Source organism: Aspergillus sydowii (assembly GCF_001890705.1).
Source record: "Aspergillus sydowii CBS 593.65 unplaced genomic scaffold ASPSYscaffold_1, whole genome shotgun sequence".
Lineage (NCBI taxonomy): Eukaryota > Fungi > Ascomycota > Eurotiomycetes > Eurotiales > Aspergillaceae > Aspergillus > Aspergillus sydowii.
Window position 1 is genome coordinate 4,828,945 of NW_024467859.1, and position 25,212 is coordinate 4,854,156.

Genomic DNA, 25,212 nt, shown 5'->3' on the forward strand with positions numbered 1-25,212 from the left:
CCACCATCTAAGAATGAATCATCGCTTTCGCGTAACCATCTCCCAGCCAATCGTGACATAGTAATAAACATATAGATTATCAAGCGACGCCAGTATTGCCTATAGCATATTATGAAATGTCATTGCTTATGTTTCCTATAGCATCTTACAGGATGCAGGATCCTAGACAGATTATCTGATTAAAATCGAGAGTACGAAATTGCTATGTTGGTAAGCATAAACATTAAACACCAACAGAACATCAACGTTCAGGTAAACACCTTGGCCTGGGCTTTCAGCTCAAGAAACGTCGTCTCGTCATGTCCAGGAATAACCTTTCCCCTTGTAATCCTCTCCAGCTGTTTCAGACGCTGGGTGCTCCTGAACCAGGCTGGGTGGTCGCGAGCCAGCCATCCTTGAGGAATGCCATCGCGCCACTATTAACTCATTAGATGGCTTCAATAATGGAGGGCAGGTGGAGCTTACATTCTCGATAACATGGCAGTGGTCACTGATAAAGAAGAACGTCCCTGTTTCGGGCATATTGATTTGCATCCCGATGAGCCCGTCCGTGTGGCCGGGTAGATGGTGCAGCGTGATGCCCTGGCAGAAATCCATGCTCTGGTCGTTGAATGTTTTCCAGTTCCTATCACGGTCAACACGGCGTAGGTCTTGGTATGGGGGAAGCGATACATACAATGACAACTTGAGATAATGCTCCAGATAAACCCCAGCATCAGCCCCCGTAGCAACAGACCAAAACGCCCCATTCAGCTCTCGCTCATGTACCCAAATCTCCACATCCGTCCTATCCAGAAACTGATCCAGCCCACCGGCATGGTCAAGATGCAAATGCCCAATGATAATCTTACTCACATCCTCAATCCGATTCCCCGTCGCCTCGATCGCCGCCCGCAACTCATGCTGCGGCTCATAGCGAACCCGCGAAAACACATCCGAGATAACAGGGCCCCAGACCTCCGGGTAGTCCTTCCCACAGCCCGTCTCCCAGAGGATAAGTCCCTCGTGCGGGTGCTCAATTAGGATACAGTACATGGGCATCTGGCGGCGCTTGTTGGGGAAGGATTTGCCCTCTGTGGATTTTGTGCTGGTGTTCCCGCCGCGTGTGACGAAGCCTTCGTCGCATTCGAGCCAGCCGACTTCGAGGACGTGGAATTTTGTTCCTGCTGGGCAGACGTTGGATACGGCGTTTGGGACGGCGCCGTGGTGGATTTGGTTTTGGATTGCGGCCATGCTGGTAGCTGTATGTAGCTGTGCTGTGCTGTGGGTGTATTCGTGATGCGAGGGGCGAGTAATTAAAATATCTTAACAGAGTGGAATATTATTAATGGCGTGGGCTCGATAGAACAACTCCAACTGCAGCTGGCAGGGTTTATATGCACTGCAGTCCAAGCGCTGTCCTGCCTAACAGCGAGCTCGAGACATCCTGCATACTGCATCCTGCAACTGCATACTGGCAGCCAATCTCGCAGGACGTGGCTTGCAGTTGGGGGTGGGTCTGATGCGGAGACTCTTTCGCCCTTGAATCAGTATTGACAGGCTCGGTAATTGTCTGTCGTAGCCTTCTCGGTTACTCGTGATATGGCGTCGTAGTATCACCAGGGTTTGATCCCTTAAGAGGGCCAGTCGTCATGGCGTACCGTAACTCATTCAGTCCATCAACGACACAATGCCAACCACTCTATCCCAGCTCAAACGCAAGGACCTCTTCCAGCAAAAAGGGTTCATCTCGGACGAATGGGTTGATTCCGCAGGCGGCCGCGTCTTCGATGTCGTCAATCCTGCCACGCTCGAGACGATCGCCACACTGCCGGAGATGAATGCCGCCGATACAGAGGCCGCAATTCACGCCGCGCATGAATCGTTCAAGTCTTACAAGAAGACCTCCGCCCGGCAGCGCGCGACATGGCTTCGGCGCTGGCATGCGCTGTGTCTCGAGCATGCCGATGACCTGGCTTTGATCCTCACACTGGAAAATGGCAAGACATTGCCAGAGGCCAAGGGCGAGGTGCTGTATGGTGCTTCATTCCTGGACTGGTTCGCGGGCGAGGCGGAGAGGGTTCATGGCGAGGTTGTGCCTGCTGCGAATCTGGGACAGCGTATCTTGACGATTAAGCAGCCGCTCGGGGTTGCAGCGTGTCTTGCGCCGTGGAATTTCCCTATCGCCATGATTACTCGCAAGGTCGGGGCTGCATTGGCGGCGGGCTGTACGACTGTTTGGAAGCCTGCCGGGGAGACGCCCCTGAGTGCCCTTGCCCAGGCTGTTCTTGCTGTCGAAGCTGGGTTTCCGAAGGGGAGTATCAATGTCATTACTACGCTGAACAATGTCGCCGAGGTTGGAGAGGCGCTCTGCAAGTCCAAGCTTGTTCGCAAGCTCAGCTTTACGGGGTCAACCAGGGTTGGGAAACTGCTGGCTCAGCAGTGCAGCCAAAATCTAACAAAGCTGTCTCTGGAACTTGGCGGGAATAGTCCGTTTATTGTATTTGATGATGCGAAGATTGAAACGGCTGTTGAGGCCTGTATGCTTGCCAAATTCCGCAACTCGGGGCAGACGTGTGTCACTGCGAACAGAGTCTTTGTCCAGGAGGGTATCTACGAGCAATTCGCATCTGCCTTGGTTGAGAAGATCAAGTGTCTAAAGGTCGGAAATGGGGTTGAGACTGGCGTCACAATCGGTCCTCTTACTCACGATCGTGCTGTAGAGAAGGCGCTTGGTCATATCAATGGCATGTATATGCCATTATGAAGCTTGAAAAGGCTAACTGACACTATGTACAGACGCTAAAGCAAATGGTGCATCGATTCTACTAGGAGGACAGTCATTCCAGCCTGATAACCTTCAAGGCTATTTCATCCAGCCTACCGTCATCAGTGGAATGTCAACAGCGTCACTGACGACACGCGAAGAGGTCTTCGCCCCCGTGCTTGCTCTGTATCCCTTCAAGACTGAGGACGAGGTAGTCGAAAAAGCCAACGACTGCGACGTCGGCCTCGGTAGTTTCATCATCACCGAGTCGATGGCTCGCATATGGAGGGTTGCAGAAAGTCTTGAGGTTGGTATGGTTGGTGTCAACCTGGGCATGCTGAGCGCTTGCGAGAGTCCGTTCGGAGGTGAGATCTATAATTGATATACATTGTCACATTTTACTGACAGAATTCAGGTGTCAAGGAATCCGGCTACGGACGTGAAGGAGGACGCCAGGGGATTGAGGAGTATCTTGCAGTCAAGAGCATTCTGCTCAATGTCGCGTCTTAGGGCTTGTCGAGGAGGATTATTTTACCAGCATATCAACCACAACGCTTCACCAGATAATTTCAACTTATCACGTCTCTGTATCAATACACCTAGTGCTATACATTTTTTTCATCGCTTATTCGGCTTTACGGTTACTCGACTTCTCTCCAGCCACCCCCGCGTGCGGCTCCGCAGCTGCATATAGCAACCTCCACTAGCATCATGAGACCATCCAACTCATTAATCAGCCTGAATACATCCTTGATCGCCTATACTGCGGGGAAGCTCATCCTCCCCTTAACAAGGTCTCCAAATCGGGGTTAGCTGGCGCTCTTTTGGCTAATGCCGCTTACCTTGCTCTAATATACCATATTTAGAGCGGACTGACATAAGAGCATATAGCCTATTCCTGTACGGCTGGTTGATGGTGACTTGGGTTGATAAAACACTATGGATTGTAAAATTACTGTAGCACTGCACCGCCCATCCCTATACTATATTAGAAATATTGTAGTATTTTCTTCTTTCCGCCCCTCTTGCCTTGCTCTATAGCTTCAGCATTTAAACTGTGCTATCCTTCTCAGCTTACCTGTCAGTCTCTACGTGAATTGTTACTATGGTCACTGCGATGCGTGCCGTGGTCTTCAAAGGCCCTGCGAGGTAGAAACCCAAGTCTTGCACATATCAGACAACAACTGACATCCCAAGGTCGCAGTAGAAGACCGACCAATGCCTAAGATCCGGCAACCGGCCGACACAATCTTAAAGGTCTCGTCCACTGTCCGATGCGTAAGGAAACCAGCCCACCCGACTCTCCCGCCGTGATCGGAATCCCCGACTCACAACCCAGTACAATTTGGCAACCTAATCGGGTGTAACCTACTGGTTCGGTATATAAAGCCTTTCCATCAAAACGAAGCATGAACTCGACGCGACCAGTCCATGACAAGCAGATTCAATTGCGAAACGACATCGACATCTCCATGAAACAGAAAAGTGCAAAATAAAAACCAAAGATATCCTGAAAGTGACACCTAACCGCAGCTACCCTCCCACCGGTGGCCACCGCATGGGCATGAGCCACCGCATACATTGTTACAGGCAACGCCGTTGGTTCCAGCCGCCCCAGGCCAGCAATTGTAACCCTGTTTCCTCATGCTGTCCATAAACAATTGCTGAGCTCTCGCGCATTTGCACGAGTAGCCTTGCCACTCCGGTGTGCAGTCACTGTTGGCCTCGCATGTCAAAGCACTGACATACGGTGCCACCGAAAGAAGGGCGAGGACACTGAATAGCTTCATCTTGGAGTGTTGTATTTCAGGGTGCCTGGTCAATGGTTAGTTCCACAGTATAAGATGTTGCCTGATACAGAAAACATACTCTGATACTCTGGAAAAGATACTAAGAGATGAATTTTTTTTTTCTGTTAACCTTCTGCTAATCAACTTGTCAGCAGCGTGTCGCCGTTTTAATATATCATCGGGAGACAGTCCAACGAGTCATGCATTCACAAGCCCTTACGTCGATGATGCAACACACAAGGCTTTGCCCAGCATATTTGCCAATAGTATTTCGACGCGATATGTTGATCATTCAAAACACGAGGCTCTCGTGGGACAACTCCGAATTTGGAACAGGCCAAGAGAATAATGTTGCATCTTTCAGTATTCGAGTGGGTTAGTAGAGGATTTGTGTCGACCGAAAGGCAACAATGAGGCTGATCTTCGATCGACTGCAATGCTACCCATTAGATATGTGCAAAACTTTACGGCATAGGCGGCGGAAGCCAGTAATTCTATATATTGTTGGAGGTTTGATAGTGTTGGCTGTTGGGAAGGCAATGTTGAAACATATTCAAATAGATTTTCCCCTTGCAATGACATCTGAAGCGAAGCTGCCTCACTGGATGGATGAAAGGAGGATGGACGATAGATCTCCACAATGTACTCCGTATCTCAGCTGGACATGAGTGTAGTGATGTTTCCATTCTGGGACAGCTTGTGATTACATAATGTCACCAGCTCTCCCCGCATCACATGATGACCTCACCGACAACAAACGCGCCCACTGAACCAGATCAACAGACTTGGACACTATGCGCCATGCAGAGCTTTGAAGACGTGTCTCGCCCGGCCGAGGCCGAAGCAAGGAGCACTGTCTCCGGCGCTGGACGCTCTTCCCGGACCGCCTCAGTCGGTGACAGCGGCTCACTACAGTCTCCGGCGGAGCCTAGCACAGCAATCCCAGAAGCAAGCCACGAAACCTCCGAAGAGCAGACCGACGGCGTATCAAATGCTCATATCGATGAAGATGGCGGACTAAAGCGCTCACCTCTTTCGCCCTTTAGCCCTCCACCCGCTCCTCCCTCGATCAGCGAAGATGTCGGCGATGAAGAGGACGAAGAACCGCGGATAGCGACCTCCTTTGAGCGAGACTCTCGACCTACTTCGGCGCAGAAGCAGGTGTATTTGGATACTGGAGGCGATGAAGGGATATACCGGATGCATAAGTTTTCAGTCTATGAGACCGCAACTTGGTTCTACGTGGTGGGCATGGATCTGTCGGACACTCGATTTAGGATTCTGAAGATCGACCGGACATCTGAAACGGATGATCTGAGTATTACGGAAGATGACATTGTGTACACGAAGCGACAGATGAGCCAGTTGTTGGATGCGATCGATGATGGGAACAAGAGCTCTGGCGGGCTGAAACTTAAATGCAGTGCGTGGGCTATACTTGGGTTTGTACGGTTTACTGGGGCATATTATATGCTTTTGGTCTCAAAGCGAAGCCAGGTGGCTATGCTTGGAGGTCACTATATCTACAAGATAGACGGGACTGAGCTTATCTCGCTCACGGCGTCTTCCAGCTCGTCCCGGTTCAAGTCCGAAAAGAACCCGGAGGAAGCTAGATATATTGCGATCCTCAACAATCTCGACCTTACGAGAGCCTTTTATTTCAGCTACTCATATGATGTCACACATACGCTGCAGCGCAATATCGGTCGAGAGCGCAAGGTCCATGAGGACGGACAGCCGAGGGATCTGCGACAGGATTTCAACACCATGTTTATCTGGAACCACCATCTCCTTTCGCCGGCCATCATTCATCTGAAGGACCCTTACCAGTGGTGTTTACCGATAATTCATGGTTATGTCGAGCAGGCTAAATTGTCCGTTTACGGTCGCCATGTGTACATCACAATTATCGCTCGACGGTCGCGCTTCTTTGCGGGCGCACGCTTTCTGAAGCGAGGCGCGAATGATTTAGGATATGTCGCCAATGATGTAGAAACCGAGCAGATTGTCTCTGAAATGACCACGACATCGTTTCACGCCGCCGGCCCTGATTTGTACGCTAACCCGCTCTATACGTCATATGTTCAGCACCGCGGCAGTATTCCTCTCTACTGGACGCAAGAAAACTCAGGAGTCAGTCCGAAACCTGACATCCAGCTTAACCTTGTTGACCCCTTCTACTCTGCCGCCGCGTTGCATTTTGATCATTTATTTGCACGGTACGGCACACCGATTTACATTCTCAATCTCATCAAGTCGCGAGAGCGGACACCGCGCGAGTCGAAACTTCTCAAAGAATATACGAATGCAGTACAATATCTCAACCAGTTCCTCCCCGAGGACAAGAAACTCATATATAAGCCATGGGATATGAGTCGGGCGGCAAAGAGTCGGGACCAAGATGTCATTGAAACCCTGGAAGATATCGCGGGCGAGATCATTCCAAAAACAGGCCTCTTCCAGAACGGTCACGACGCGGAGTCGGGCTTGAGAGTGCAAAACGGCATTGCGAGAACGAATTGCATAGATTGTCTCGACCGGACCAATGCCGCACAGTTCGTGATTGGAAAGCGGGCGCTGGGATACCAGCTTCACGCCTTGGGTATCATTGAGGGAACGACTGTTGACTACGATACTGATGTTGTCAACCTCTTTACCGATATGTGGCATGACCATGGTGACAACATCGCTATACAGTACGGCGGGTCACATCTTGTCAACACCATGGCAACTTACCGCAAAATCAATCAATGGAGTAGTTCCTCTCGCGACATGGTAGAAAGTTTCAAGCGGTACTACAACAATTCGTTTCTAGATGCCCAGCGCCAGGAAGCATATAACCTGTTTTTGGGCAACTACATCTTCTCGCAAGGCCAGCCCATGCTCTGGGATCTGTCCACCGACTACTACCTCCATCACGCTGATCCAAGATACTGGGCCCACAAAAAGAAGCCAAACTATATCAAGTGGTATACAGAGGAGAATCTGAAGGAACGAGAGATACCCGTTCCTGCAACTCAGCCCAAGGAGCCGTTGTCGCGGTATGACGATTACTGGTTCGAATACTACCGCCCGCTTGCTGTGACCTCGTTCTCCAAGGTCTTTTCCTACAAGATGAACTCAACACTCAGATACCTTCCTTTCCGACCAAGCTCCACAAACGAATACAACATCAGTCCCTTTGTCCCGCGCATTGCCCACGAACACATTAACCGAGAACGGCCCCAACGCAGCGTTAAAATCCAGGAACCCGAACCGTCGGCAACGAATGCCCCGAAACACCTTCACCATCCACATTTACTTGAAACGCCGACAGGGATAATTAAACTGCCAGCCTCACAAGGAACGACCCGTTCAGCAACATCCAGCCATCCGTCAATGGACTCGTCGGTCAACAATCCCAGTAAAGCACAAATCGCACAATGGACCCTCGACCAGCTCGTAAGCGACTCACTAAACCCGTCCGTCACCGCCACTGAGGCGGAGGAATACGAACGATATATCAACCACCCACTCAAAGTCCCGCTGGTCGTTACGTCCGAAGACGAACTCACAGCTGCATCTATCCGAGAGCACGAGTCCAATCTCGATCTTCTGGAATACGCCAACAAGTGCAACGTAGAAGAATATACCCTTGGCGCGAACGCGGAGGAGAATCTAGCCGATTACGCCGAATTCCTGAATGTCTCAGAAGAGGGCTTGACGGTCGTAAAGGAAGACCAGGATAAGAAGAGATATAAGCGATATCGCCAATGGCTGAAAGGGAAGAGTCTGTTTAAACAGAGGGTTGAGGCGTAGTTGGCAGCCACCTACCTATCCCAGCGATAACATTGTCTTGCCAGAAGAATCCCCGTCTTCAATGGGATCAGGTCGCTCATATGAAACCCTTGGCCAACGAAATTCCATGTCTAAGCGTTTAATACCCCAGTCGATTTATGCACCCTGGCAGTTCCCCGCATCCATCTGCTACGTAGCTATCCTGATTTCGGTTCATTCCACCTTGGTCAGCTTTGGCCTGATACTGTTTGCGTGTCGGTTAAATAAAACGGTCACTTAGCCTACCCCGCCGGACTTCATTGAAGCGAAGCCACCGGACAATCTATCCGACGTTTAAAAACGGCGATTCCGCAACATGCCCTCCACTAAGTCTATCCACGAGTCACTGTTATTACAGACTCCGTTTGAGGATTGGCCATAACTGGCGCTCAGCTACATCGACTGCCAGCCTAATACTACGGAAAGGCCACGATGTACGCATTCCAAACTACTCTCTGCGTTTCCCTAGTCGCTGGATACGCCAGAGCGGCCCTCAGTATCATTCCTGGAGCGACGTGGACTGCCGTAAGAGCCACTGTGAGCTTTTCAATCATTTCAAATGTGAAGGCTGACTGGTCCAGACCAATACGCATGAACATATCCAAGCCCATGGTGCCGGGATCATGTCAGTCATTATCCTCGTATAGCAAACTACGGCCTAATACCAAACAGTGAAGAAGACGGCATCTACTACATGATCGGCGAAGAAAAAACGGATGGATCCGCATTTCAAGCAGTTAACTGCTACTCATCGAGCAATTTAGCGGAATGGAATTTTGAAGGAACACTTCTTACCCGGACAGAGGAAGACGGGGACTTGGGTCCCAACCGCATCGTCGAGAGACCTAAGGTTATCAAGAACGACGACACGGGGAAGTACGTCATGTGGATGCACATCGATTCGAGCGATTATAAGGATGCAAGAGTCGGTGTTGCGACCGGTGATAGTGTTTGCGGACCGTATGAATACCGCGAGAGCTTTAGGCCGTTGGGATTCCAGAGTCGGGATATTGGGCTGTTTAAGGATGAGGATGGCTCTGCTTATCTTCTTAGTGAGGATGTTTGTTGCCATCTATCTACCTGTCTTCTTCTGCTGACGAGGAAATAGCGCGAGTACGGCACTAGAATTATAAAACTTACAGATGATTACCTTGATGTTGATGCGGTCACATTTGGGTGGGAGTATTTCGCCGAGTCGCCAGCACTGATCAAACGTGGAGATGCATATTACATCTTCGGTTCGCATCTCACAGGCTGGGACCCTAATGACAATGTAAGAACCATCCTTCCATTCCCAACCGCTTTCCTAATCCTTATCGCTATAGGTCTACTCCACTGCGACCTCCCTGTCCGGTCCTTGGTCCGAATGGACCGAATTCGCACCCGTCGGCACAAACACCTACAGCAGCCAGGTCAACTATGTCCTGCCCCTTGGAACCGATAAAGCCATCTACATGGGTGATCGATGGGTATCCTCGAACCTAGCAGCAAGTACCTACATCTGGCTTCCGCTGGAACTCGACGGTGCAACTGCAAACTTAGCCTGGTATGATTCCTGGAGCGTCGATTTATCGTCTGGTACCTGGTCTGAACCCGCGAATGTATTGGAGTATGAAGGCGAAGATGGAGAGCTCTCTGGAGGCGCTCGGACCATTGACTGCTCGCAATGTAGTGGCGGCAGCGCGGCGGGGTATATCGGCGGAGATGCGGACAGTGAGAATGAGGGCGTCGTTGTCCTTGAAGCCGATGTTGACATGCAGAGCGGGGGCTCGGAACGTGTGACGCTTGATATCAGGTACTTGAACGGCGATTCGAATCCCCGGTATGCTGCTGTTTCTGTGAATGGGGGTCAAGCTCAGACGGTTGCTTTTATTTCTACGGCGCATCATTCTGATACTGCCGGGAGCAGTGCTGTGCATGTCGAACTGACCTCAGGATTTAACACCGTACAGATTTCTGGAACCGGTGGATGGGGGCCGGACATTGACCAGCTGGTTATTCCGCTGTGAGAACCTAGGGCAGATATAGCCCCATGGATACCGAGATCTCGTGGGAGCGATAGATAGCGACAGTCAACAAACAACCGCACAAATTCTACCGCTTCGATATCTAATAATAGTAATGACCCTGTTTGCAAGATTGGTTCGAATATGTCGCCCAGCTGGCTAATCAGCGTCTGTTGGGAACCGCGCGCGTAGCTCTCACAAGCCCTATAGTCGTTGGCATGTCGGCCATCTGCAGCCAGAACAAGCAACCAATAAAAGGCAGTATACAACCGCCTCAATATTTCTTGGATACTTAGACCTGCCGCAATGGCTGCAGTAAATGTCATTCTTCCAGCGTCTGCGTCAAAAGAGAACAACCACGTCCGGGATCAACAAAGCAATCCAACGATGGGAATGCCTCCAACAAACACAGCGGAGAGCATCGTTGCCCGAGACAACGCCAATGTCCAAGTTGGGAATAACTACCATACATCCTACTACGGCAACAGTGGGTTAGGGGAATTAAATCCAAAGCTAAAACGACTCCGGATCCTCCAGCAGCTGTACCAAGCGCCGGGCACAAAAGTCGTATGTCCCACCGACTACGAAGGCTACAAAGCTCGAAACCCTAAGCGTGTACCTGGTACCTGCGACTGGCTCTTGCGCAGCGATCAGTATTTGAAATGGATGCAGGCGCCTGATTCGAGGTGTCTGTGGCTGACTGCCGATGCTGGGTCCGGGAAATCGGTCCTGGCTTCGGCGGCTGTGGACCAGCTACGGAGGAGCGAAAAGGACGCTGTGGTTTGCCATTTCTTCTTTCGAGACGATGGCGAGATTCAGAGGAGTGGAAATCCTGCTTTACGGGCCCTTTTACACCAGATTCTGATGGCTAGCGAGACGATACCCCCTACAATGGCCTCAGAGTACGACAGCAAAGGCGAGGCGGTGTTCTCAGGCGTTGAGGATTTATGGCGATTGCTTGTCAGTGCGGTGGCAGAAGGAGGAAAGGATGTATTTTGTATACTTGATGGCCTGGATCAGTGCGAGGGAGTGAGTCAGAGGTCTTTAGCCAAGGCCATATCCAAGTTATACGAGCGCGATGCGACTGAGGACAACACCGCCAACCCGAGGAGATCCCCATCCCTCAAGATGCTGATCACGTCTCGGCCTCTGAACTCTCTAACAACCAAACTGTATAAACTGAATCACTACCGAGTGAGAGGCGAGGACCAATACCAGTCGATAGGATCTGATATCCAGCTGGTCATAACACACGAAATCAACGAGCTATTCGAGGACGGCCTCATAGAGCGCCACATGAGAGGCCTAATCCACGCGAAGCTATCGCAGCAAGATGACTATACCTATCTTTGGATTGCTGCAGTTATGCAAGAGCTCAGAAACCGGGCTGAAGACGGGGCGTCCGAAGTTGAACTGCTTGCTGTCCTCGACGATAACAGCTTTATATACCCGGTATACGCAAACTACCTCGGTCAATGCACAGAGGATCCCTCGGGACATGATTCAGTGCTCAGAAAATGCTTCTTCCAGATACTTCTCGCTGCGGCGCGACCACTGACCCTTGTTGAAATGGACTATGTCCTGTCGATTCATGCCGAGCATAAACACAGCAGTGATATACTTCCATATCTTCACCCAGCCAGGGAGAACTTCCTTAGACGACTAGGGGGATCACTTATTACCTTCCGCGGACAGGTAGTCAATTTTATTCATTGGGGCGTACGGGACTTTCTTCTCGCAGCCCCTAATTATTCGGTCTCTTCGGAATCAAGGGCAGCTTCATTTGGCAACTGGTATCTTTCTATAAGGATGGAAGAGGCGCATCAGATTCTTGCGCAGCGATGCGCATGGTACCTTCTTTTGAGAGATTTCAGGGCTGTTCCGACTGCCATTGGCCATCCGCCGCGAGATAGGGAGGCTGTCTATACCAAACTGGCTGAGCAGCATCCTTTTCTATGCTATGCCTTGAAGCACTGGCATCAGCATGGACGGATGAATTCTTCGGGCGAAAGGAATCAGGGCCTAGTCGATCTTACGTCTATGCTCTCTTGTGCTCGGTATCCTGGCCCCTAGACCTTAATGTGGGAAGTAGGAGTATATTATTAAATGAACAGCACCTGATAACATGCTGCTGCGATTTGGCATTGCAGTGTAACTGCAGAGAGAAGGCGCTATTCAGGACTTTGATATTAAAGAATCATCATAAGAATATGAACAGTCTATCACCAGATCCACCCGGATAATGGCCTTCTTGCTTCTACCCTTTCCTCCAAATTAACCCTAATTTTCTGGTCCCAGCTTCATCACTACAGTAAGTCCCAAGGATTTCCTGGATTACCACCCCTTTCTGCCTGCTCAAGCTGCCTGATTCGTCTTCTGATTTTCCCAACATGACTCTCCATGTTTGACAATGCTCGCTTCAAGAATGGTAGGTTATTGAATGTATTCGCAGACAAGGGGAATTCAACAACCGGAGTGTCGCTTTTGACGCTGGCAGGGGAAGTAAGATCAACGGCCGCACGAATTCGTGGCCGGGATGGTGTTTGTGGACGTCTCCGTGCAGTATTACGAGTCATAGACCTGCCCCTTTGATCTTTGGAAGTAGAAGAGCCAGGAACATCCGTGCTGGAAGCATCTGAGGCTCTAGCTCCGGCAGGAACCCCTGAACAGGACTTGGAGTTAGCTATCAAACGACCACATATGGGCCCGCTGCTGAGGCACATACGCTGGCTGCAAGCCCAAGACTTCGCGAAAAGGCAATTGGCGCAGACCTCACTACTAGGCCTCGGCTGCCCGACTCTATCGCCAACTACACAAGATTTCCATACTCCTTTCCCCTTGGCGCAGCGGGTGCAAGGGGTCTGAGCTGTCTCCCCGCGGGTTTGGACGAACCCAGCCTGGACAGCGAAAGCACCATCAAGTGGTTTTCTAATACGGACTCCGTTTGGCGTCTCTGTCCAGTCTAGTTGTCTTCGTACGGGTTGAGACAGGTAGTGTGTCAAGACGGGGTTCTTCGTTCCGACAGGAGCGACTGGGAGGTTACCGCTGCTGACACCGCGGAGGACTGGAAGACGGAGTTAGCAGGTGTCTTTTTCAAACCTGCCTTGATCAATTCCAGCACCTGAGGATACAGGACCAGAAGCCCGGTCTTCCTCAAGGGAGGTATATCGTCGGTGGAGAATGGGGATCGTGTGGTCAGTATCCTTGTCTGAAGCGGGAGACGATAAGGAGCTGGAACGACTGTAAGCACTGCAACTATTAGATGTGGATGATGATGGCTTTGGCATAGTGGTTAAAGAGTGTATATTATGCAGACATTGTTGTATTGGGCAAGTTGACGTCGGACTGGATCTGCGATGTCAGAATACAAACAAGGATTGGGAAGGAGCGAGTCGCATTACAACCAACAATTAGAATACTATTTTATTTTAATATATATTTACAGATTGGCCTTTCGCTCTAATGCCTTCTTCCTCGACCTCAAGGCCTTTGTCTCCTCCTGCAGCGCCAATCCCTGCATAATCTCCTCACTGCCACCGCCGACAACATGCACTCTTGCATCGCGACTAATCTGTTCGATCCTGGCGCCCTTACCAGCCTTGTTGTAGCCCGCACCACCGAGGATCTGCTGGGCTTCGCGGACACTCTTTTCCAAGGCCCTGGTTGACATCACCTTTAATAGAGCGGTCATTCCGCCGATCCGAACGTCGTCCGTTGGTCGATCCTTGGTCTTTTCGATGATATTGACGAGCTGCTCCATAAAGGCATACGCAGGTTCAATCATGAGCCCGAACTTGAAGATCTTGGCTTGAATTGCTTGCCTTTGAATGAGCGGGGAGCCGAAAGTTTCACGCTGAATGGCGTAGTTGAAGGCATCTTCGGCGCAGACGCGAGCTAGACGGAGAGAAGCGCAGGCCAGGGACAGGCGTTCGGGGTTGAAGTCTGTGGTTGTTAGCAGTGTTCCACTTCTTCGTGGGTCTTGACTTACTGGACATTATCAGGGGGAAGCCTTTGTTCTCTTCTCCAATGCGGTGGTCAACTGGGACGCGCACCTCGTCGAATTCAATGAACGTGGATCCTGTAAGGGTCAGTCCCATTCAAGCATTGCAATATACATTCACGTACCGCTAGCATTGACACCAGAGTTATGCATCCTGCGCCTTGTGACTCCCTTCGCAGCTAAGGGAATAACAAGCAAGCTGATCCCGCCGCGGCCTGATCCACCGGTTCGGACAGCGGCAGTACAGTAATCGGCCCAAATGCCGTTTGTGATCCATTTCTTTGACCCGTTGACGATGTAGTGGTCACCCTGGCGCGTCGCAGTAGTCCGGATATTCGCAACGTCAGATCCAGCTAACCAGTCAGTCTAGCCAGAGAGTCAATTACTATTGTCGAACATACCATCAGGCTCCGTAATCCCCAAGCAGAATCTTATCTCGCCCTTTGCAATTCGTGGTAACCACCGCGTCCTCTGTTCGGGGGTCCCAAATCGCGCGATAGGCGGACACCCGATTCCATTTCCCCCACCGAGTCCCCAGATAACACCAACGAAGCCGACGCGATTGAACTCATCCGAGACGATCAGCGAACACCATGTATCCCATTTCTCCGGCGGCACGTTCCCGGGCAGTGGCAGGTTTGCGCGATCCGCAAGCGACGTCAGCGGGTGAACGATCGCGAATCCGTGGGCGCAATGACGCTTCCACACATCGTGCGGGATCTCTCCTGCTTCCTCCCATTCCTGCGCGTAGGGCGCGATGTGCGTTTCGATATAGGACCGGACATGGCCGCGCAATGCGTAATGTGTTTCGGTGTAGTAGGGGTTTGGGATGTCGAGTTGAGGGAGGAGAGGTTCGGAGTAGGGGGCTGTTGGGAAATTGGCGAGGCGCGGGTCTGACATTTTGCCGTTTACCTTTTCAGGTGTAGTTGACATTAAATTCAAGGAGAAGCATGGTTGTCTCAGTCTATTTAGACTTGGTGTTGTCCGAGGCAGGTGACGATCAGAAGAAAAGAGCACAATGCGGGGAAGCCAGACCGACCGAGGCTCTCGGGCTTCTCCAATTCTGCATAACTCATACTCGCTGCATAACTCTGCACCTTAACTACATCTAAGCATTACCGAATAAACGTCGAACCTCATCTGGACAGATCCTCTCACAAAGCGTTATCATATCGTGAAATACCCTATCTCACATTAGCGGTTATACCTACTAACCAGGGAATATACACACGGCTCCTTCTGCGTAGACCCAGGCACAAACAACGCGTTGCATATATTCCACGTCAACGAATACAATAAATTCCTACTATCCCAGTCCTCCACTACCGCACGAGTTAGCAAACCCATTCACGTGCAAAGAAAGATTGACAAACCAGGCTCCGAAACCGGCACAAGCTTTTTATAAGCCTCAGAATAAGCCTCATCACTCAGTTTATGCCGTTTCGCCCTCCAATCGCCCAGCTCGAACTCACTATGCGCGTAGAACGAATCCACATCGAAGAAATACGCGCGTCCGTCCTCGCCCATCGCCGTGTTTCCGTCCCAGCAGTCTCCGTGTACGAGGCTGGGTTTGATGGTGCGCCCGTTGCTCTGGAGGGGAAGTAATAGTGCCGGAACGACGGTTGAGAGGGTTAGTTGGCCGACGGCGTCAAAGAGGGGCCATTGGAAGTGTGTCGCTGCGTGTGAGAGGATCCGGGATAAATGTGCGCTGAAGAGCTCGCACCAGGAGGACGTCCAGAAGTTGATGTTTTGGATGTTGTGTGTGTGGACTGTGCTGATGTGGAAGCCGAATTTACCTGTTGGGGAGGTGGATTGCGTATGCAGGGTCGCGAGGGCGGATGCTAGGGCTTGGGGGTCTGCTGGCTATTCGTCGTAAGTACCGAATATTCTTTTGATAGAGAAGGAGTGAGGCATACCTGCTTCTGTATCTTGATGAACTCTGTCAGGAGAAATGCATGCTCGATGCTGTTATCGGTGTATGTACCCCAGCTGTAGGGCTCTGGGGCGTTGGTGCAGACAGAGCGAATTTCCTTGAGGGCTTCATATTCGCCTTCGCACGCTGCCAGTGCCAGCTCGCCTTGTATCACCTATCCATGGACATATAATGCGTCAGTGGTCTAGCTTGGAGATTAACAGATGGGTAATGGTGTTTGTTGAGTACTTTTAGAAAATAGTCCACCAGCCCACCCGAGGGCAGCTGCACGGCCACCCGTGCTGTTAGGCCATAGTACGACGTCCCATGTTGCTTAATACTTATGGTTTTGCTGCCGCGGATTGGGAGATCTGCTTCAGATGAGGTCAATGTTGGAGGTGCGGGGTCTGGATGACGCACGTTGGGAGATGTTGCTCCAGAGCTGGGACTGATCAGATAATGACATGTCAGCTGTGCTGGTTAGTTTAATTCTGTAAATGTGTAGGTGGATGCGATAAAATATGCGACAGTGGCAGAGAGCAGTGTCGTCGCTGAGAGGGGAAGTTGGCGCCGTCGATTGTTGGTTCAATCACCCCTTCAGAGGATACTCTAATTGGTACTGTCAAAAGTACAGTTGTTCTCACTACTGCATGTATATCTCACGGCCGTAACACGATGAATTCTTGACCAAGACAACCAATATTATTTGTCAAATCATAGTGGCATAATTAGTAGTCTATGACGCTACCCGAGTGAACATGCCAGGAACCATCGACGGGATCTTCATCAAATATATACTAACAACAATCTGCCAAGAGGAGTGTCGACGTGGTTGGAGATTGCAGGGATATTGGAGTTAGGGTTTCCCGGCAAAACGTTCAGCCACAAGGATGAAGCGTCAGTCACATATCAAGTCGTTTCAGAAGCCATTGATAGGCCACTATGATTTAGAATATTTTTGCTTGTCGCTACCAGCATGTCACCATCCAAGCCCTTCGTCCTGTTCTTCAACCCGGTCAAATATGCCAGGCCATTCTTTGAGAAGCTCCAGCAGGTGGCGCACACCGAGGTCGTAACAAGCAAGACCAGGGCCGAGTTCTTCCACGATCTCAAGCACAAGTACAAAGATATCTTCGCCATCTACCGGACTTCAGCGAGTGGAGCTGTAAGTACCATGTCCCGCTTGTCTCTCACGATTTACGCTTACTCTCGTTATACTATCAGGTAGCGGGAAAATTCGACGCCGAATTCATAAACCAGCTGCCCCGGAGCTGCAAATATATCTGTCACAATGGCGCTGGTCTGTCACATTATCACCAGGACTTCCCACAGCTGAAAAATCCATAACTAACCTGAAATTCAGGCTACGACCCCATCGACACAGCCGCCTGCACCCAGCGCGGCATTATCGTCACCAACGCCCCCGACCCCGTCACCGACGCAACCGCCGACCTAGCCTTATTCCTCCTACTCGGCGCCCTCCGCCAGCTGAATCCCGCTTTGGCCTCGCTCCGCGCGGGGACATTCAAATCAGGCGTTGCCGTCGGGAATGACCCGCAGGGTAAGGTCCTGGGTATCTTGGGCATGGGACGCATCGGCCGCGCTATCAAGAAACGATGTGATCCATTCGGACTCAAGACCGTGTATCACAACCGCTCGGAACTTCCGCCTGAGCAAGCGGCGGGTGCTGAGTACGTCACCTTTGACAGATTACTAACTCAGAGCGATGTGATTAGCGTAAATGTACCTCTGACTCCGGCCACGAAGCATCTCATCGGCCCGTCAGAGCTGGCGAGGATGAAGCCTGGTGTCGTTATTGTGAATACAGCCCGGGGCGCGATTATCGATGAGGGAGCTTTGGCGGATGCATTGGAGAGTAGACATGTTGGGGCTGTGGGGTTGGATGTTTACGAGAAGGAGCCGGAGGTTCATGGCAAGCTGCTGAGGCAGAAAAGGGCCCTGATGGTGCCGCATGTTGGGACGCACACGGCTGAGACGCTGGCGAAGATGGAGTCTTGGGCGATGGAGAATGTGCGCCGCGTGATTGTTGGTGAGGGCCTGCTTTCGCCTGTTCCTGAGCATCGAAGACAGAGCAAAGTGTAGTCCTCTTCCCTCCGCCTGTGTCGGTGAGGCCGCTTTACCGGTGATCGATCCACTTGCCAAACCGATGCCCTGGAAAGGAACATAGGACAGACAAGAAGGAAACCTTGGTTTCAGAAATCCAANCCCCCGGCCGGTGACTCTCACGCGTATGAATAACTTAATTCCTCAACGACATGACGGAATCGACTCTTCGCAACCCCCACAATCAGATTTAAACAGATGCAACCCTTCAACGCGGGAGACTGAAAACGGGACATATCATTGCAAGTAGAGATTCGTATCTTTACAAATAGCACTACCCTAAATTGTATAGGATGCATAATCTATGCTTTGTCGACAGAGCTCAAAATCAGCCAATTAGCGTGGCACACAGATTATGTCTTGCACCGACCCCTCGCGAGCCACACACGGACCCATAAGAGCGCAGGGCTCCAGACTTTCAATGCTGCAGCCTGCACCTCACCACCTGAGGCTGGGAAATTTAGAATGCCAGCTGCGACAGATTGAGTGGGGGTGCCTTACCCGGTATTCACCAAGAACAGGGCGAACATTTTTTGCTGGGGAAAGCATTTCCGACCATTGACTCCGGCCACGGCTGGGCACAATTTCTACCGCAGGGATGTGGTTCACTGAAGGCCTCTTGGTGACCGCATGTATACGTTCTGGTGGTAACCCAATAAGAGCACATTATTAAATAGCTTGATAGAGTGGTAGCAGATCGTACAAGCGTGTGGGATGGTATATTGCTTATTAGTGACCATAAATCAAGCATGAGATGGGCATGCTATATTTATAAGGATGGAGCTGGTGGTGAGCAGTTCCCGTGGCAGGCCCGAGCTGTGAGGGGTTCTATTATGAGAAGTATCCAATTCTTCCGACCCACGTGGGAAAATTGCAGAAGGAGGGCGCATGTGCGCAGCTCGCAGGGGAGCCCTACCTATTGAATCCAGAGTGCAGTCTCCCAACTCTCGTGGAAGCCGATTAAGCCCAGGGAGAAGGCAACCAATCGCGGCTCTAGAGCCTCGTCAAAGTGTGCCTCTGACGTGTCAAGAGCCGCATCTGAATACGTGGGGGCCGTTGTACCCAATCAGTTTTGCATATACACAAAGTAGGTAAGGGTAGTATAAGAGAGAGAAAGCCCCTGACCGTATAGTCTCTATAGTCCGCGGGAATGTTTTAGAAGTACGTTTTCATATCTATATTATATCTATACCTTCTACGTAAATCCCTTTGGCAAGGATCCCTTATCTCCGCATACGGGGCTTATAGGCCTTCGTACAAATTTGGGTTTGGTTGGGTTTTGGCGATGTCCACACCAAGGTACCAGTAAAGACTCTTAGAGGACTTTTTGGAGCTGAACTGCCCTTATGAAAATGAAAATGAAAATGGCGCATTGACCCTTGCTCTTAGGGCTATATACTCTCTTCATTGATGAAGCTTTCCTATAATACAGGGTGAGGCTGATGAGAAAAATCAACCAGGCCGTACATTGCAAAGGACACAGGTATATTAATGACTGTCTCATCAAATGGGACTGCAGATAAAAGACTCTGCCTTGCTGGGGTCGCCACCGATATATACTTGCTGAAGAGGATACGGACACAGATTCCGCGCTGTCCCATTACTCCCGCGATCCGCCTTCAGAGTATCGGGAGCAGCGCCCTTCTCGACCCAGTCGATCAGTTGATTCAGCGCCTCATTCGGAACAGGCCCCAAGCCACCATAGCAGTGACCAACACCGGGGGCTTCGAAGAACCGGAAGAAGTCGTGGGCTTTGTAGTCTGTCTTCAGCACCTCCTGGTAGTAGCTTATAGTTCCCTGGGGCGGAATTGCCTCGTCTGCGAGCCCATGCCAGGCGATCATCTTGCCGCCGCTGGCTTTGAATGCCGAGAGATTAGGGTTATTAGTAGCCAGCATGGAAGCATACTTGGCCTTGGATTCCCGCAGGGCGTTGAAGAACTCTGTATTGGTCATATTGTCGGCGAGGGAGTCCGGGTCTTTGGCGATCAGATACGCGATCCAGTTCGTGAATAGGTCGCCGCTGCAGATCTCAATACCACCTACAATGTTACAGCCCGTTGGTATGTAGAAGGCTGTGAGGTCTGCGTCTTTATTCAGTCCGTAGTACCCGTCTTTCCCAGATCCTGACCATGCAGCCTGCACGGCCTTTGCGCCGGAGGCAGTCAGAGTGTACAGGGTTCCATTACAGGTATGCGTCTGACCGACGAAGTCGTCAGCATTTACCGTGCACTGACTTGGCAGGCTGATGATGCCGTCTTGGACGCCGTCAAGCGTATCGCAGGCCTTGACGGCGGCCTGAACGAACCCCTGGACCTCACAAGCCGACAGCGAGATATTCTTACGGTTCATGACTTGGGATGGCCAGAACCCTGCAGGGATAAATGTCTCAATGTTGATTGCAGGGGCGACAGCCAGAATGCCATCAAACGCATCCGGGAACTCCTGTGCCATGGCGAGGGCTTGCCTCCCACCACCGGAACACCCGTTAAAGTACGCGTATGTAGCCGCTGTCTTGTAGTAGGTCTTGGTGATTTGCTTCCCAATCTCAGCCATATCGTTTGTGGCCTTGGATGCATAATTCTCCAGGAGGAACCAGTTGACGTTATTCACGCTGCTGAGCGCCCACGTTAAATCGGTCATCACGGTGGTAGCCCCTCCCGGATGGCCGCCGTCGGTCGACGCAGAGGCAAATCCTTGGGACACGGCGTAGGAAAGGTACAGGGAGCCGGTGCCGGTACTGTAGCCGCCGCCACCGAGAGCCTGGAAGCGGCCATTCCAGTTGTCGAGAGGGAGCCACACTTGCGTGGTGACCGTGTCGTCCCAGCCCGGGTGGGTATAGATCACGGTCACATTGCAGAAGCTGATGGTCAAGATTCCGCCGTTGTTGTTACCGGGGCCAAGGCCGTAGGTTGTGTAGTTGTGGGCTTCGTTAGCTTGGACGTCAAGGATAGTGGCGCCAAGCAGGTCGGGATTGCTTATGGCTGTGGGCGAGCATTCGAGGGCAGAGCAGGCCCCAGAGAAGAGGGCACTAAATACAACCCAGAGGGATAATTTGAGGAACATGATCAGGTGTGGTATCCAAGGGATAGGTAGTTGCAGAGACATGCAACCGAATAGGCCGCGCCAGGGCTTATTTATGCACAGGCCCCAGGCACGTACTCGCGCGCATTGCCTCATCGAACTTTTGCAACCGGCTGTTCAGCGTTGAAGGGGTGGAGACAATCTTCTATAGTGGAGCTGGCCCGTGCATACGAATGCCCTAGTTGCTCGAGGACCGCGTATGCACGGACCATTTCAGCAAGCAAGCTGCGATTCAAATTCATCCTCTGATTGAATGCCTGCAATCGGTCGTCGAGTACGAAGGTTGTCTGCGTCCTGGGCATATGGCTGAACATGCCTCGATGAGTAGATGCCTATGGCGCGACTCGTTTGCACGGACCAGAACAGCCAAAAGAAGATCCAAACTCGGGCTTCACATCGCCTGAATGCGCCTCTCTATAAGCCTTATAATATTCCTCGAGTAGCCGTAGCTTTAACAATTCACAGTGCCAGAGCATCACAGCTTTCACTGAAGAATCAAGGCCCACCGTCAAATGGGAGAACTGAAGCCCTACAAAGGAGGCTACTCCTCACAATCGGGGCAGCCGTTCTGTTCCTGCTCGCCTTCGCCATGCTTACTGCTATGTATATCTACCAGCTTCTGAAGACCCGAACCTGGTTCTGCATTCCCTTTACCCCAGGCAGCATATATACGCCGTACTCGAAGCTAATCCTCCTACAATCCTGTAGAACTAATAACATGCCATACAGTCTAACTCTATAGCTACGGCGGCTGGATAGATGCTCATAATAACACGACGTCTACTCCCCCAATATTAATACCTTCGCCACCCCGTCTGGGACCGCGGGCAGGAGACTCCAGGGGAAGACATATTCTTTGTATCCGTGTACGAATTCAAATATGTATGTTCCAGGATCAGAAAGAAGAAGCTCCAAAACTGCTATGTAGCTTTTTGTTGCCGTTTATGATAGTGGCGTCTGCCTGCCCCTTCTTATCTCCTGCATTTGGATACACGCGACGGTCAACTAGTAGTAACTTGACGAGATTCCCATAGCCATTCAGTGCGGCATGTGATAATGAATTCTTCCAACCGTTCTGTCTGGAAAAGGCCTGGAGCCGTGCGAGAATCAATTAATGGGCGTCTAACAACATCTTTATGGCCATTCCGTTGCAGCTCTTGCTAGTGTTGTCTCAGACTCCTTCCAAGACGAGGCTCTTAACTTACACTCGATCGGATAAGCGAGACTTTAGGTATCAGGATAGAGACTTTTTTTTTTTTTTTTTTTTTTTTTTTNTTTTTTTTTTTTTTTTTTTTTTTTTGCTTTTTGATTTTCCATTTTTCAGCCATCGCCATCCCAATACTAGTAGCCCGAGGCTAGGAGAAAGATATAGAGAGGATACTGTAGTTACATGATCCGTATACACACAAAACAAGACGCATAGCCATGTCCACCAACACCCAGTTATTCTTGATAGTCAATCTCACAACCGTAGTACTCCACCAAGTTTCTTGATAACCTCAAAACTATCGCTCCGGAAATCATCTGCTATAAGTGTCGCCTTATCCTTTGCAAAATTGACCAGCTGTTTACCCTTCTTCCACTGCGGCCAGTGCGGGTACCCGTCTGTTAGATTCGCGTTCGGGTCTAACGAATGGATGAAGTTGATAAAGTAGGTACGCGTGCTTTGCGCAGCAAAGTTATCGAAAATACCATAGAATACTTGGAGTAGGTCAGATCCATGAAAGGTTCCCAGGACTGGCGTGCCATGGTCATAGGTAGACAGGTATGACCAGCTTGGGACTTCTGGGTGCAAGTCGCTTGTAGCTTCTAGGAACGCGCGCCTGGAAAGTGTAAAGATAACATCGCCAAGTAGCGCGGCGCGGCGCTTAAAGCCGGGGAAAATATCGTTGAGTAGTCCCGTACCGAATGGACTGCCTTCTATGACTGCCGATATTCCGGTGCCGTATGTTTCTGCAAGCTTGTTAAGCTGGTCTTTACTAGCACTTTTGAAGACAGTACCGTGTAAGAAGTCGACAAGGGCGTCATTAGTTGTTAGGTTGGACTGGAAGAGGCTGAATAATGTCCCTTCATCTTCTTGGTCTCCAATAATTAAGGGAATTGGTGCATACTTCCCCTGTTTAACAAGCACATCAGGACTATCCGGAAGAACATTCCCATCCGGACGAGGAAGGTAAGAAAGCGCAACTCCTCCATAGGATAAAAGACCTGGAGGCGTGCTAACCGCGTTAAGGAAATCGTTATAATCCAAACCTCTTAAACAGTCAAGGGTGCTAGGCTTGCCAGAACACCCGCTCGCCTCCACAGCACCGTCATATACCTCTTGCGCCCGAGGGCTATCAGCAGGCTCCGCTGGTAGGATGCTTCCAGAGCTCATAAGACCACCCCGAAACAAGGGTTTGCCTTTATATATGTGGTCGCCGCCGTATAACACCATCTGGTCTAGAACCGACATGGCTCCAGCTGATTCACCAGCAATTGTTACCTTGTCAGAATCTCCACCAAAAAAGGCAATATTGTCTGCCACCCATTGAAGACCCAGACGCTGGTCAAGTAATCCCAGATTCGCTGCGCCATCAGCCATGATTTCTCTTCCAGCAAGGAAGCCAAAGCCGGCCACGCGATAGTTCACAGCAACAAAGATAAATGGCTTGCCGATGTTCACGCCGTGATTGACCAGGCCAGTGCCGTCATACATGGACGACCACCCAAGCTAGGGGGTGTTTTTCGTTAGCATCATAAGTACCTATTACAACGTAGACACGGACAGGTCAGTTCCGTACCTCAAACGCACCACCAAAAATCCAGTAAACGACAGGCAGTTTCGCATCCTCGGGGAGGCCGGCAGGTCGGGCCACGGTAATTGTCAGGCAGTCCTCGGACTGCCCAGTGACATGGTGGACAAACGGGATATTTGCAACAGATCCAAGAATTTTCTCCAGGAAGTTTGTACTCTCAGGAGAGGAAACGAACTGAGGACATGCACCGGCAGGGCCTGTGCCGTCAAACAGACCTAACGACCAGTTGAGTTGCTGGGGAGGCCTCAGCCTAAGGGGCCCTGTTGGTGGCTCCGCGTAAGGAATGCCGCTGAAGCTTTCGACGTTGTCCTTGACATTGCCTAGGATAGTAGCCTTGGGTAGAGCCACCGTTGCAGTTTCGGAAGCTCGAGACGCAATCCCGGCGAAGCAACCCCCCGCATAGACTAATAGTGATAAGGCGGCGCTGGATAGCATTGTAAACGATTGGTGAAGCACAATATATGGATTTGAACTGATTTGATATCGAGTGCTTGTTGCATGGGTGGCTTATATAGCTAACCTCCAGCATGCTGGGCTGGGCCGCAATACGAGCTTTGGTATACGACGGGAAAGAATTCGGCTCTCTTGGTCGCTGTCTGTTGACAGTGGCCTTCTGTATGTTTACCGAATATTGAAGCCGGAAGTGGCTGGCGATCCCTGAGGTGAGATCTCTGTCAAATATGGGACCTGCATTGAGCTTGTGACTGGTGCTCTTCTAAAATGAAGGAGCAAAGGTACATCTCTGTCCCCGAAGCGGGCGAGAGCGGGGGCCGGCCCATGCAGGGGTTTAGATCCTGCATCGTACGGAGCACGGTTTCATTGCTTCGTTCGGAGACCCCAGTCATGATTCCTCATGCCGAAAACTTTATTAGCACGCGGGGGAGATGATGCGAATTGCCGCAGATACATTCCGGGTGAAACAACAATGAAGGTCGTCGT

General features: G+C 50.9%; 12 protein-coding genes across 12 annotated transcripts; 6 read left to right on the forward strand and 6 right to left on the reverse strand.

The window, feature by feature from the left end:
• Positions 1-248: 248 nt before the first annotated feature.
• On the reverse strand, positions 249-1,233 carry ASPSYDRAFT_141127 (N-acyl homoserine lactonase family protein; the record flags this gene model as incomplete). Its single annotated transcript, XM_040841111.1, has 3 exons — positions 249-416; positions 466-625; positions 677-1,233. 3 exons carry the CDS (start codon positions 1,231-1,233, stop codon positions 249-251), a joined length of 885 nt encoding a protein of 294 aa, XP_040708927.1.
• A 432-nt stretch (positions 1,234-1,665) lies between these two features.
• On the forward strand, positions 1,666-3,415 carry ASPSYDRAFT_39918 (NAD-dependent succinate-semialdehyde dehydrogenase). The gene is made up of 3 exons (XM_040845981.1): positions 1,666-2,726; positions 2,779-3,111; positions 3,162-3,415. The coding sequence occupies exons 1-3, from the start codon at positions 1,670-1,672 to the stop codon at positions 3,254-3,256; spliced, it is 1,485 nt and encodes a 494-aa protein (XP_040708928.1). The 5' UTR covers positions 1,666-1,669; the 3' UTR covers positions 3,257-3,415.
• Positions 3,416-5,337: 1,922 nt separating this feature from the next.
• On the forward strand, positions 5,338-8,334 carry ASPSYDRAFT_140888 (phosphatidylinositol-3,5-bisphosphate 5-phosphatase; the record flags this gene model as incomplete). The annotated part of the gene is made up of 1 exon (XM_040841085.1): positions 5,338-8,334. One exon carries the CDS (start codon positions 5,338-5,340, stop codon positions 8,332-8,334), a length of 2,997 nt encoding a protein of 998 aa, XP_040708929.1.
• A 450-nt stretch (positions 8,335-8,784) lies between these two features.
• ASPSYDRAFT_139499 (glycosyl hydrolase family 43 protein) lies at positions 8,785-10,361 on the forward strand (the record flags this gene model as incomplete). Its single annotated transcript, XM_040840958.1, has 5 exons — positions 8,785-8,877; positions 8,934-8,977; positions 9,025-9,412; positions 9,461-9,625; positions 9,678-10,361. 5 exons carry the CDS (start codon positions 8,785-8,787, stop codon positions 10,359-10,361), a joined length of 1,374 nt encoding a protein of 457 aa, XP_040708930.1.
• A 303-nt stretch (positions 10,362-10,664) lies between these two features.
• ASPSYDRAFT_85103 (uncharacterized protein) lies at positions 10,665-12,431 on the forward strand (the record flags this gene model as incomplete). The annotated part of the gene is made up of 1 exon (XM_040851471.1): positions 10,665-12,431. One exon carries the CDS (start codon positions 10,665-10,667, stop codon positions 12,429-12,431), a length of 1,767 nt encoding a protein of 588 aa, XP_040708931.1.
• Positions 12,432-12,664: 233 nt separating this feature from the next.
• ASPSYDRAFT_64687 (DUF3716 domain-containing protein) lies at positions 12,665-13,645 on the reverse strand (the record flags this gene model as incomplete). Its single annotated transcript, XM_040850286.1, has 3 exons — positions 12,665-13,020; positions 13,084-13,422; positions 13,480-13,645. The coding sequence occupies 3 exons, from the start codon at positions 13,643-13,645 to the stop codon at positions 12,665-12,667; spliced, it is 861 nt and encodes a 286-aa protein (XP_040708932.1).
• Positions 13,646-13,797: 152 nt separating this feature from the next.
• On the reverse strand, positions 13,798-15,258 carry ASPSYDRAFT_85104 (acyl-CoA dehydrogenase family protein; the record flags this gene model as incomplete). The annotated part of the gene is made up of 4 exons (XM_040851472.1): positions 13,798-14,300; positions 14,347-14,436; positions 14,484-14,711; positions 14,760-15,258. 4 exons carry the CDS (start codon positions 15,256-15,258, stop codon positions 13,798-13,800), a joined length of 1,320 nt encoding a protein of 439 aa, XP_040708933.1.
• Positions 15,259-15,466: 208 nt separating this feature from the next.
• Positions 15,467-16,736, reverse strand: ASPSYDRAFT_85105 (uncharacterized protein; the record flags this gene model as incomplete). Its single annotated transcript, XM_040851473.1, has 6 exons — positions 15,467-15,542; positions 15,590-15,680; positions 15,732-16,221; positions 16,275-16,445; positions 16,520-16,641; positions 16,691-16,736. The coding sequence occupies 6 exons, from the start codon at positions 16,734-16,736 to the stop codon at positions 15,467-15,469; spliced, it is 996 nt and encodes a 331-aa protein (XP_040708934.1).
• A 510-nt stretch (positions 16,737-17,246) lies between these two features.
• On the forward strand, positions 17,247-18,373 carry ASPSYDRAFT_54479 (D-mandelate dehydrogenase-like dehydrogenase; the record flags this gene model as incomplete). The annotated part of the gene is made up of 3 exons (XM_040848856.1): positions 17,247-17,435; positions 17,495-17,570; positions 17,655-18,373. 3 exons carry the CDS (start codon positions 17,247-17,249, stop codon positions 18,371-18,373), a joined length of 984 nt encoding a protein of 327 aa, XP_040708935.1.
• Positions 18,374-19,897: 1,524 nt separating this feature from the next.
• ASPSYDRAFT_194109 (uncharacterized protein) lies at positions 19,898-21,457 on the reverse strand (the record flags this gene model as incomplete). The annotated part of the gene is made up of 1 exon (XM_040843683.1): positions 19,898-21,457. One exon carries the CDS (start codon positions 21,455-21,457, stop codon positions 19,898-19,900), a length of 1,560 nt encoding a protein of 519 aa, XP_040708936.1.
• A 1,054-nt stretch (positions 21,458-22,511) lies between these two features.
• Positions 22,512-22,903, forward strand: ASPSYDRAFT_372618 (uncharacterized protein). Its single transcript, XM_040845520.1, has one exon. It carries the CDS (start codon positions 22,612-22,614, stop codon positions 22,867-22,869), a length of 258 nt encoding a protein of 85 aa, XP_040708937.1. The 5' UTR covers positions 22,512-22,611; the 3' UTR covers positions 22,870-22,903.
• ASPSYDRAFT_372617 (putative extracellular lipase) lies at positions 22,904-24,982 on the reverse strand. The gene is made up of 2 exons (XM_040845519.1): positions 24,259-24,982; positions 22,904-24,188 (listed from the first exon to the last, which is right to left on the reverse strand). The coding sequence occupies exons 1-2, from the start codon at positions 24,706-24,708 to the stop codon at positions 22,938-22,940; spliced, it is 1,701 nt and encodes a 566-aa protein (XP_040708938.1). The 5' UTR covers positions 24,709-24,982; the 3' UTR covers positions 22,904-22,937.
• Between the last annotated feature and the right edge of the window lie 230 nt (positions 24,983-25,212).

Bases quoted from the DNA above. Each gene is read 5' to 3' on its own strand.
- ASPSYDRAFT_39918 (XM_040845981.1), top strand. From the start codon at position 1,670: ATGCCAACCACTCTATCCCAGCTCAAACGCAAGGACCTCTTCCAGCAA. The intron at 2,727-2,778 runs GCATGTATATGC...CACTATGTACAG, and splicing joins GGCGCTTGGTCATATCAATG to ACGCTAAAGCAAATGGTGCA. The intron at 3,112-3,161 runs GTGAGATCTATA...GACAGAATTCAG, and splicing joins TTGCGAGAGTCCGTTCGGAG to GTGTCAAGGAATCCGGCTAC.
- ASPSYDRAFT_372617 (XM_040845519.1), bottom strand. From the start codon at position 24,708: ATGCTATCCAGCGCCGCCTTATCACTATTAGTCTATGCGGGGGGTTGC. The intron at 24,189-24,258 runs GTACGGAACTGA...AACACCCCCTAG, and splicing joins TTTTTGGTGGTGCGTTTGAG to CTTGGGTGGTCGTCCATGTA.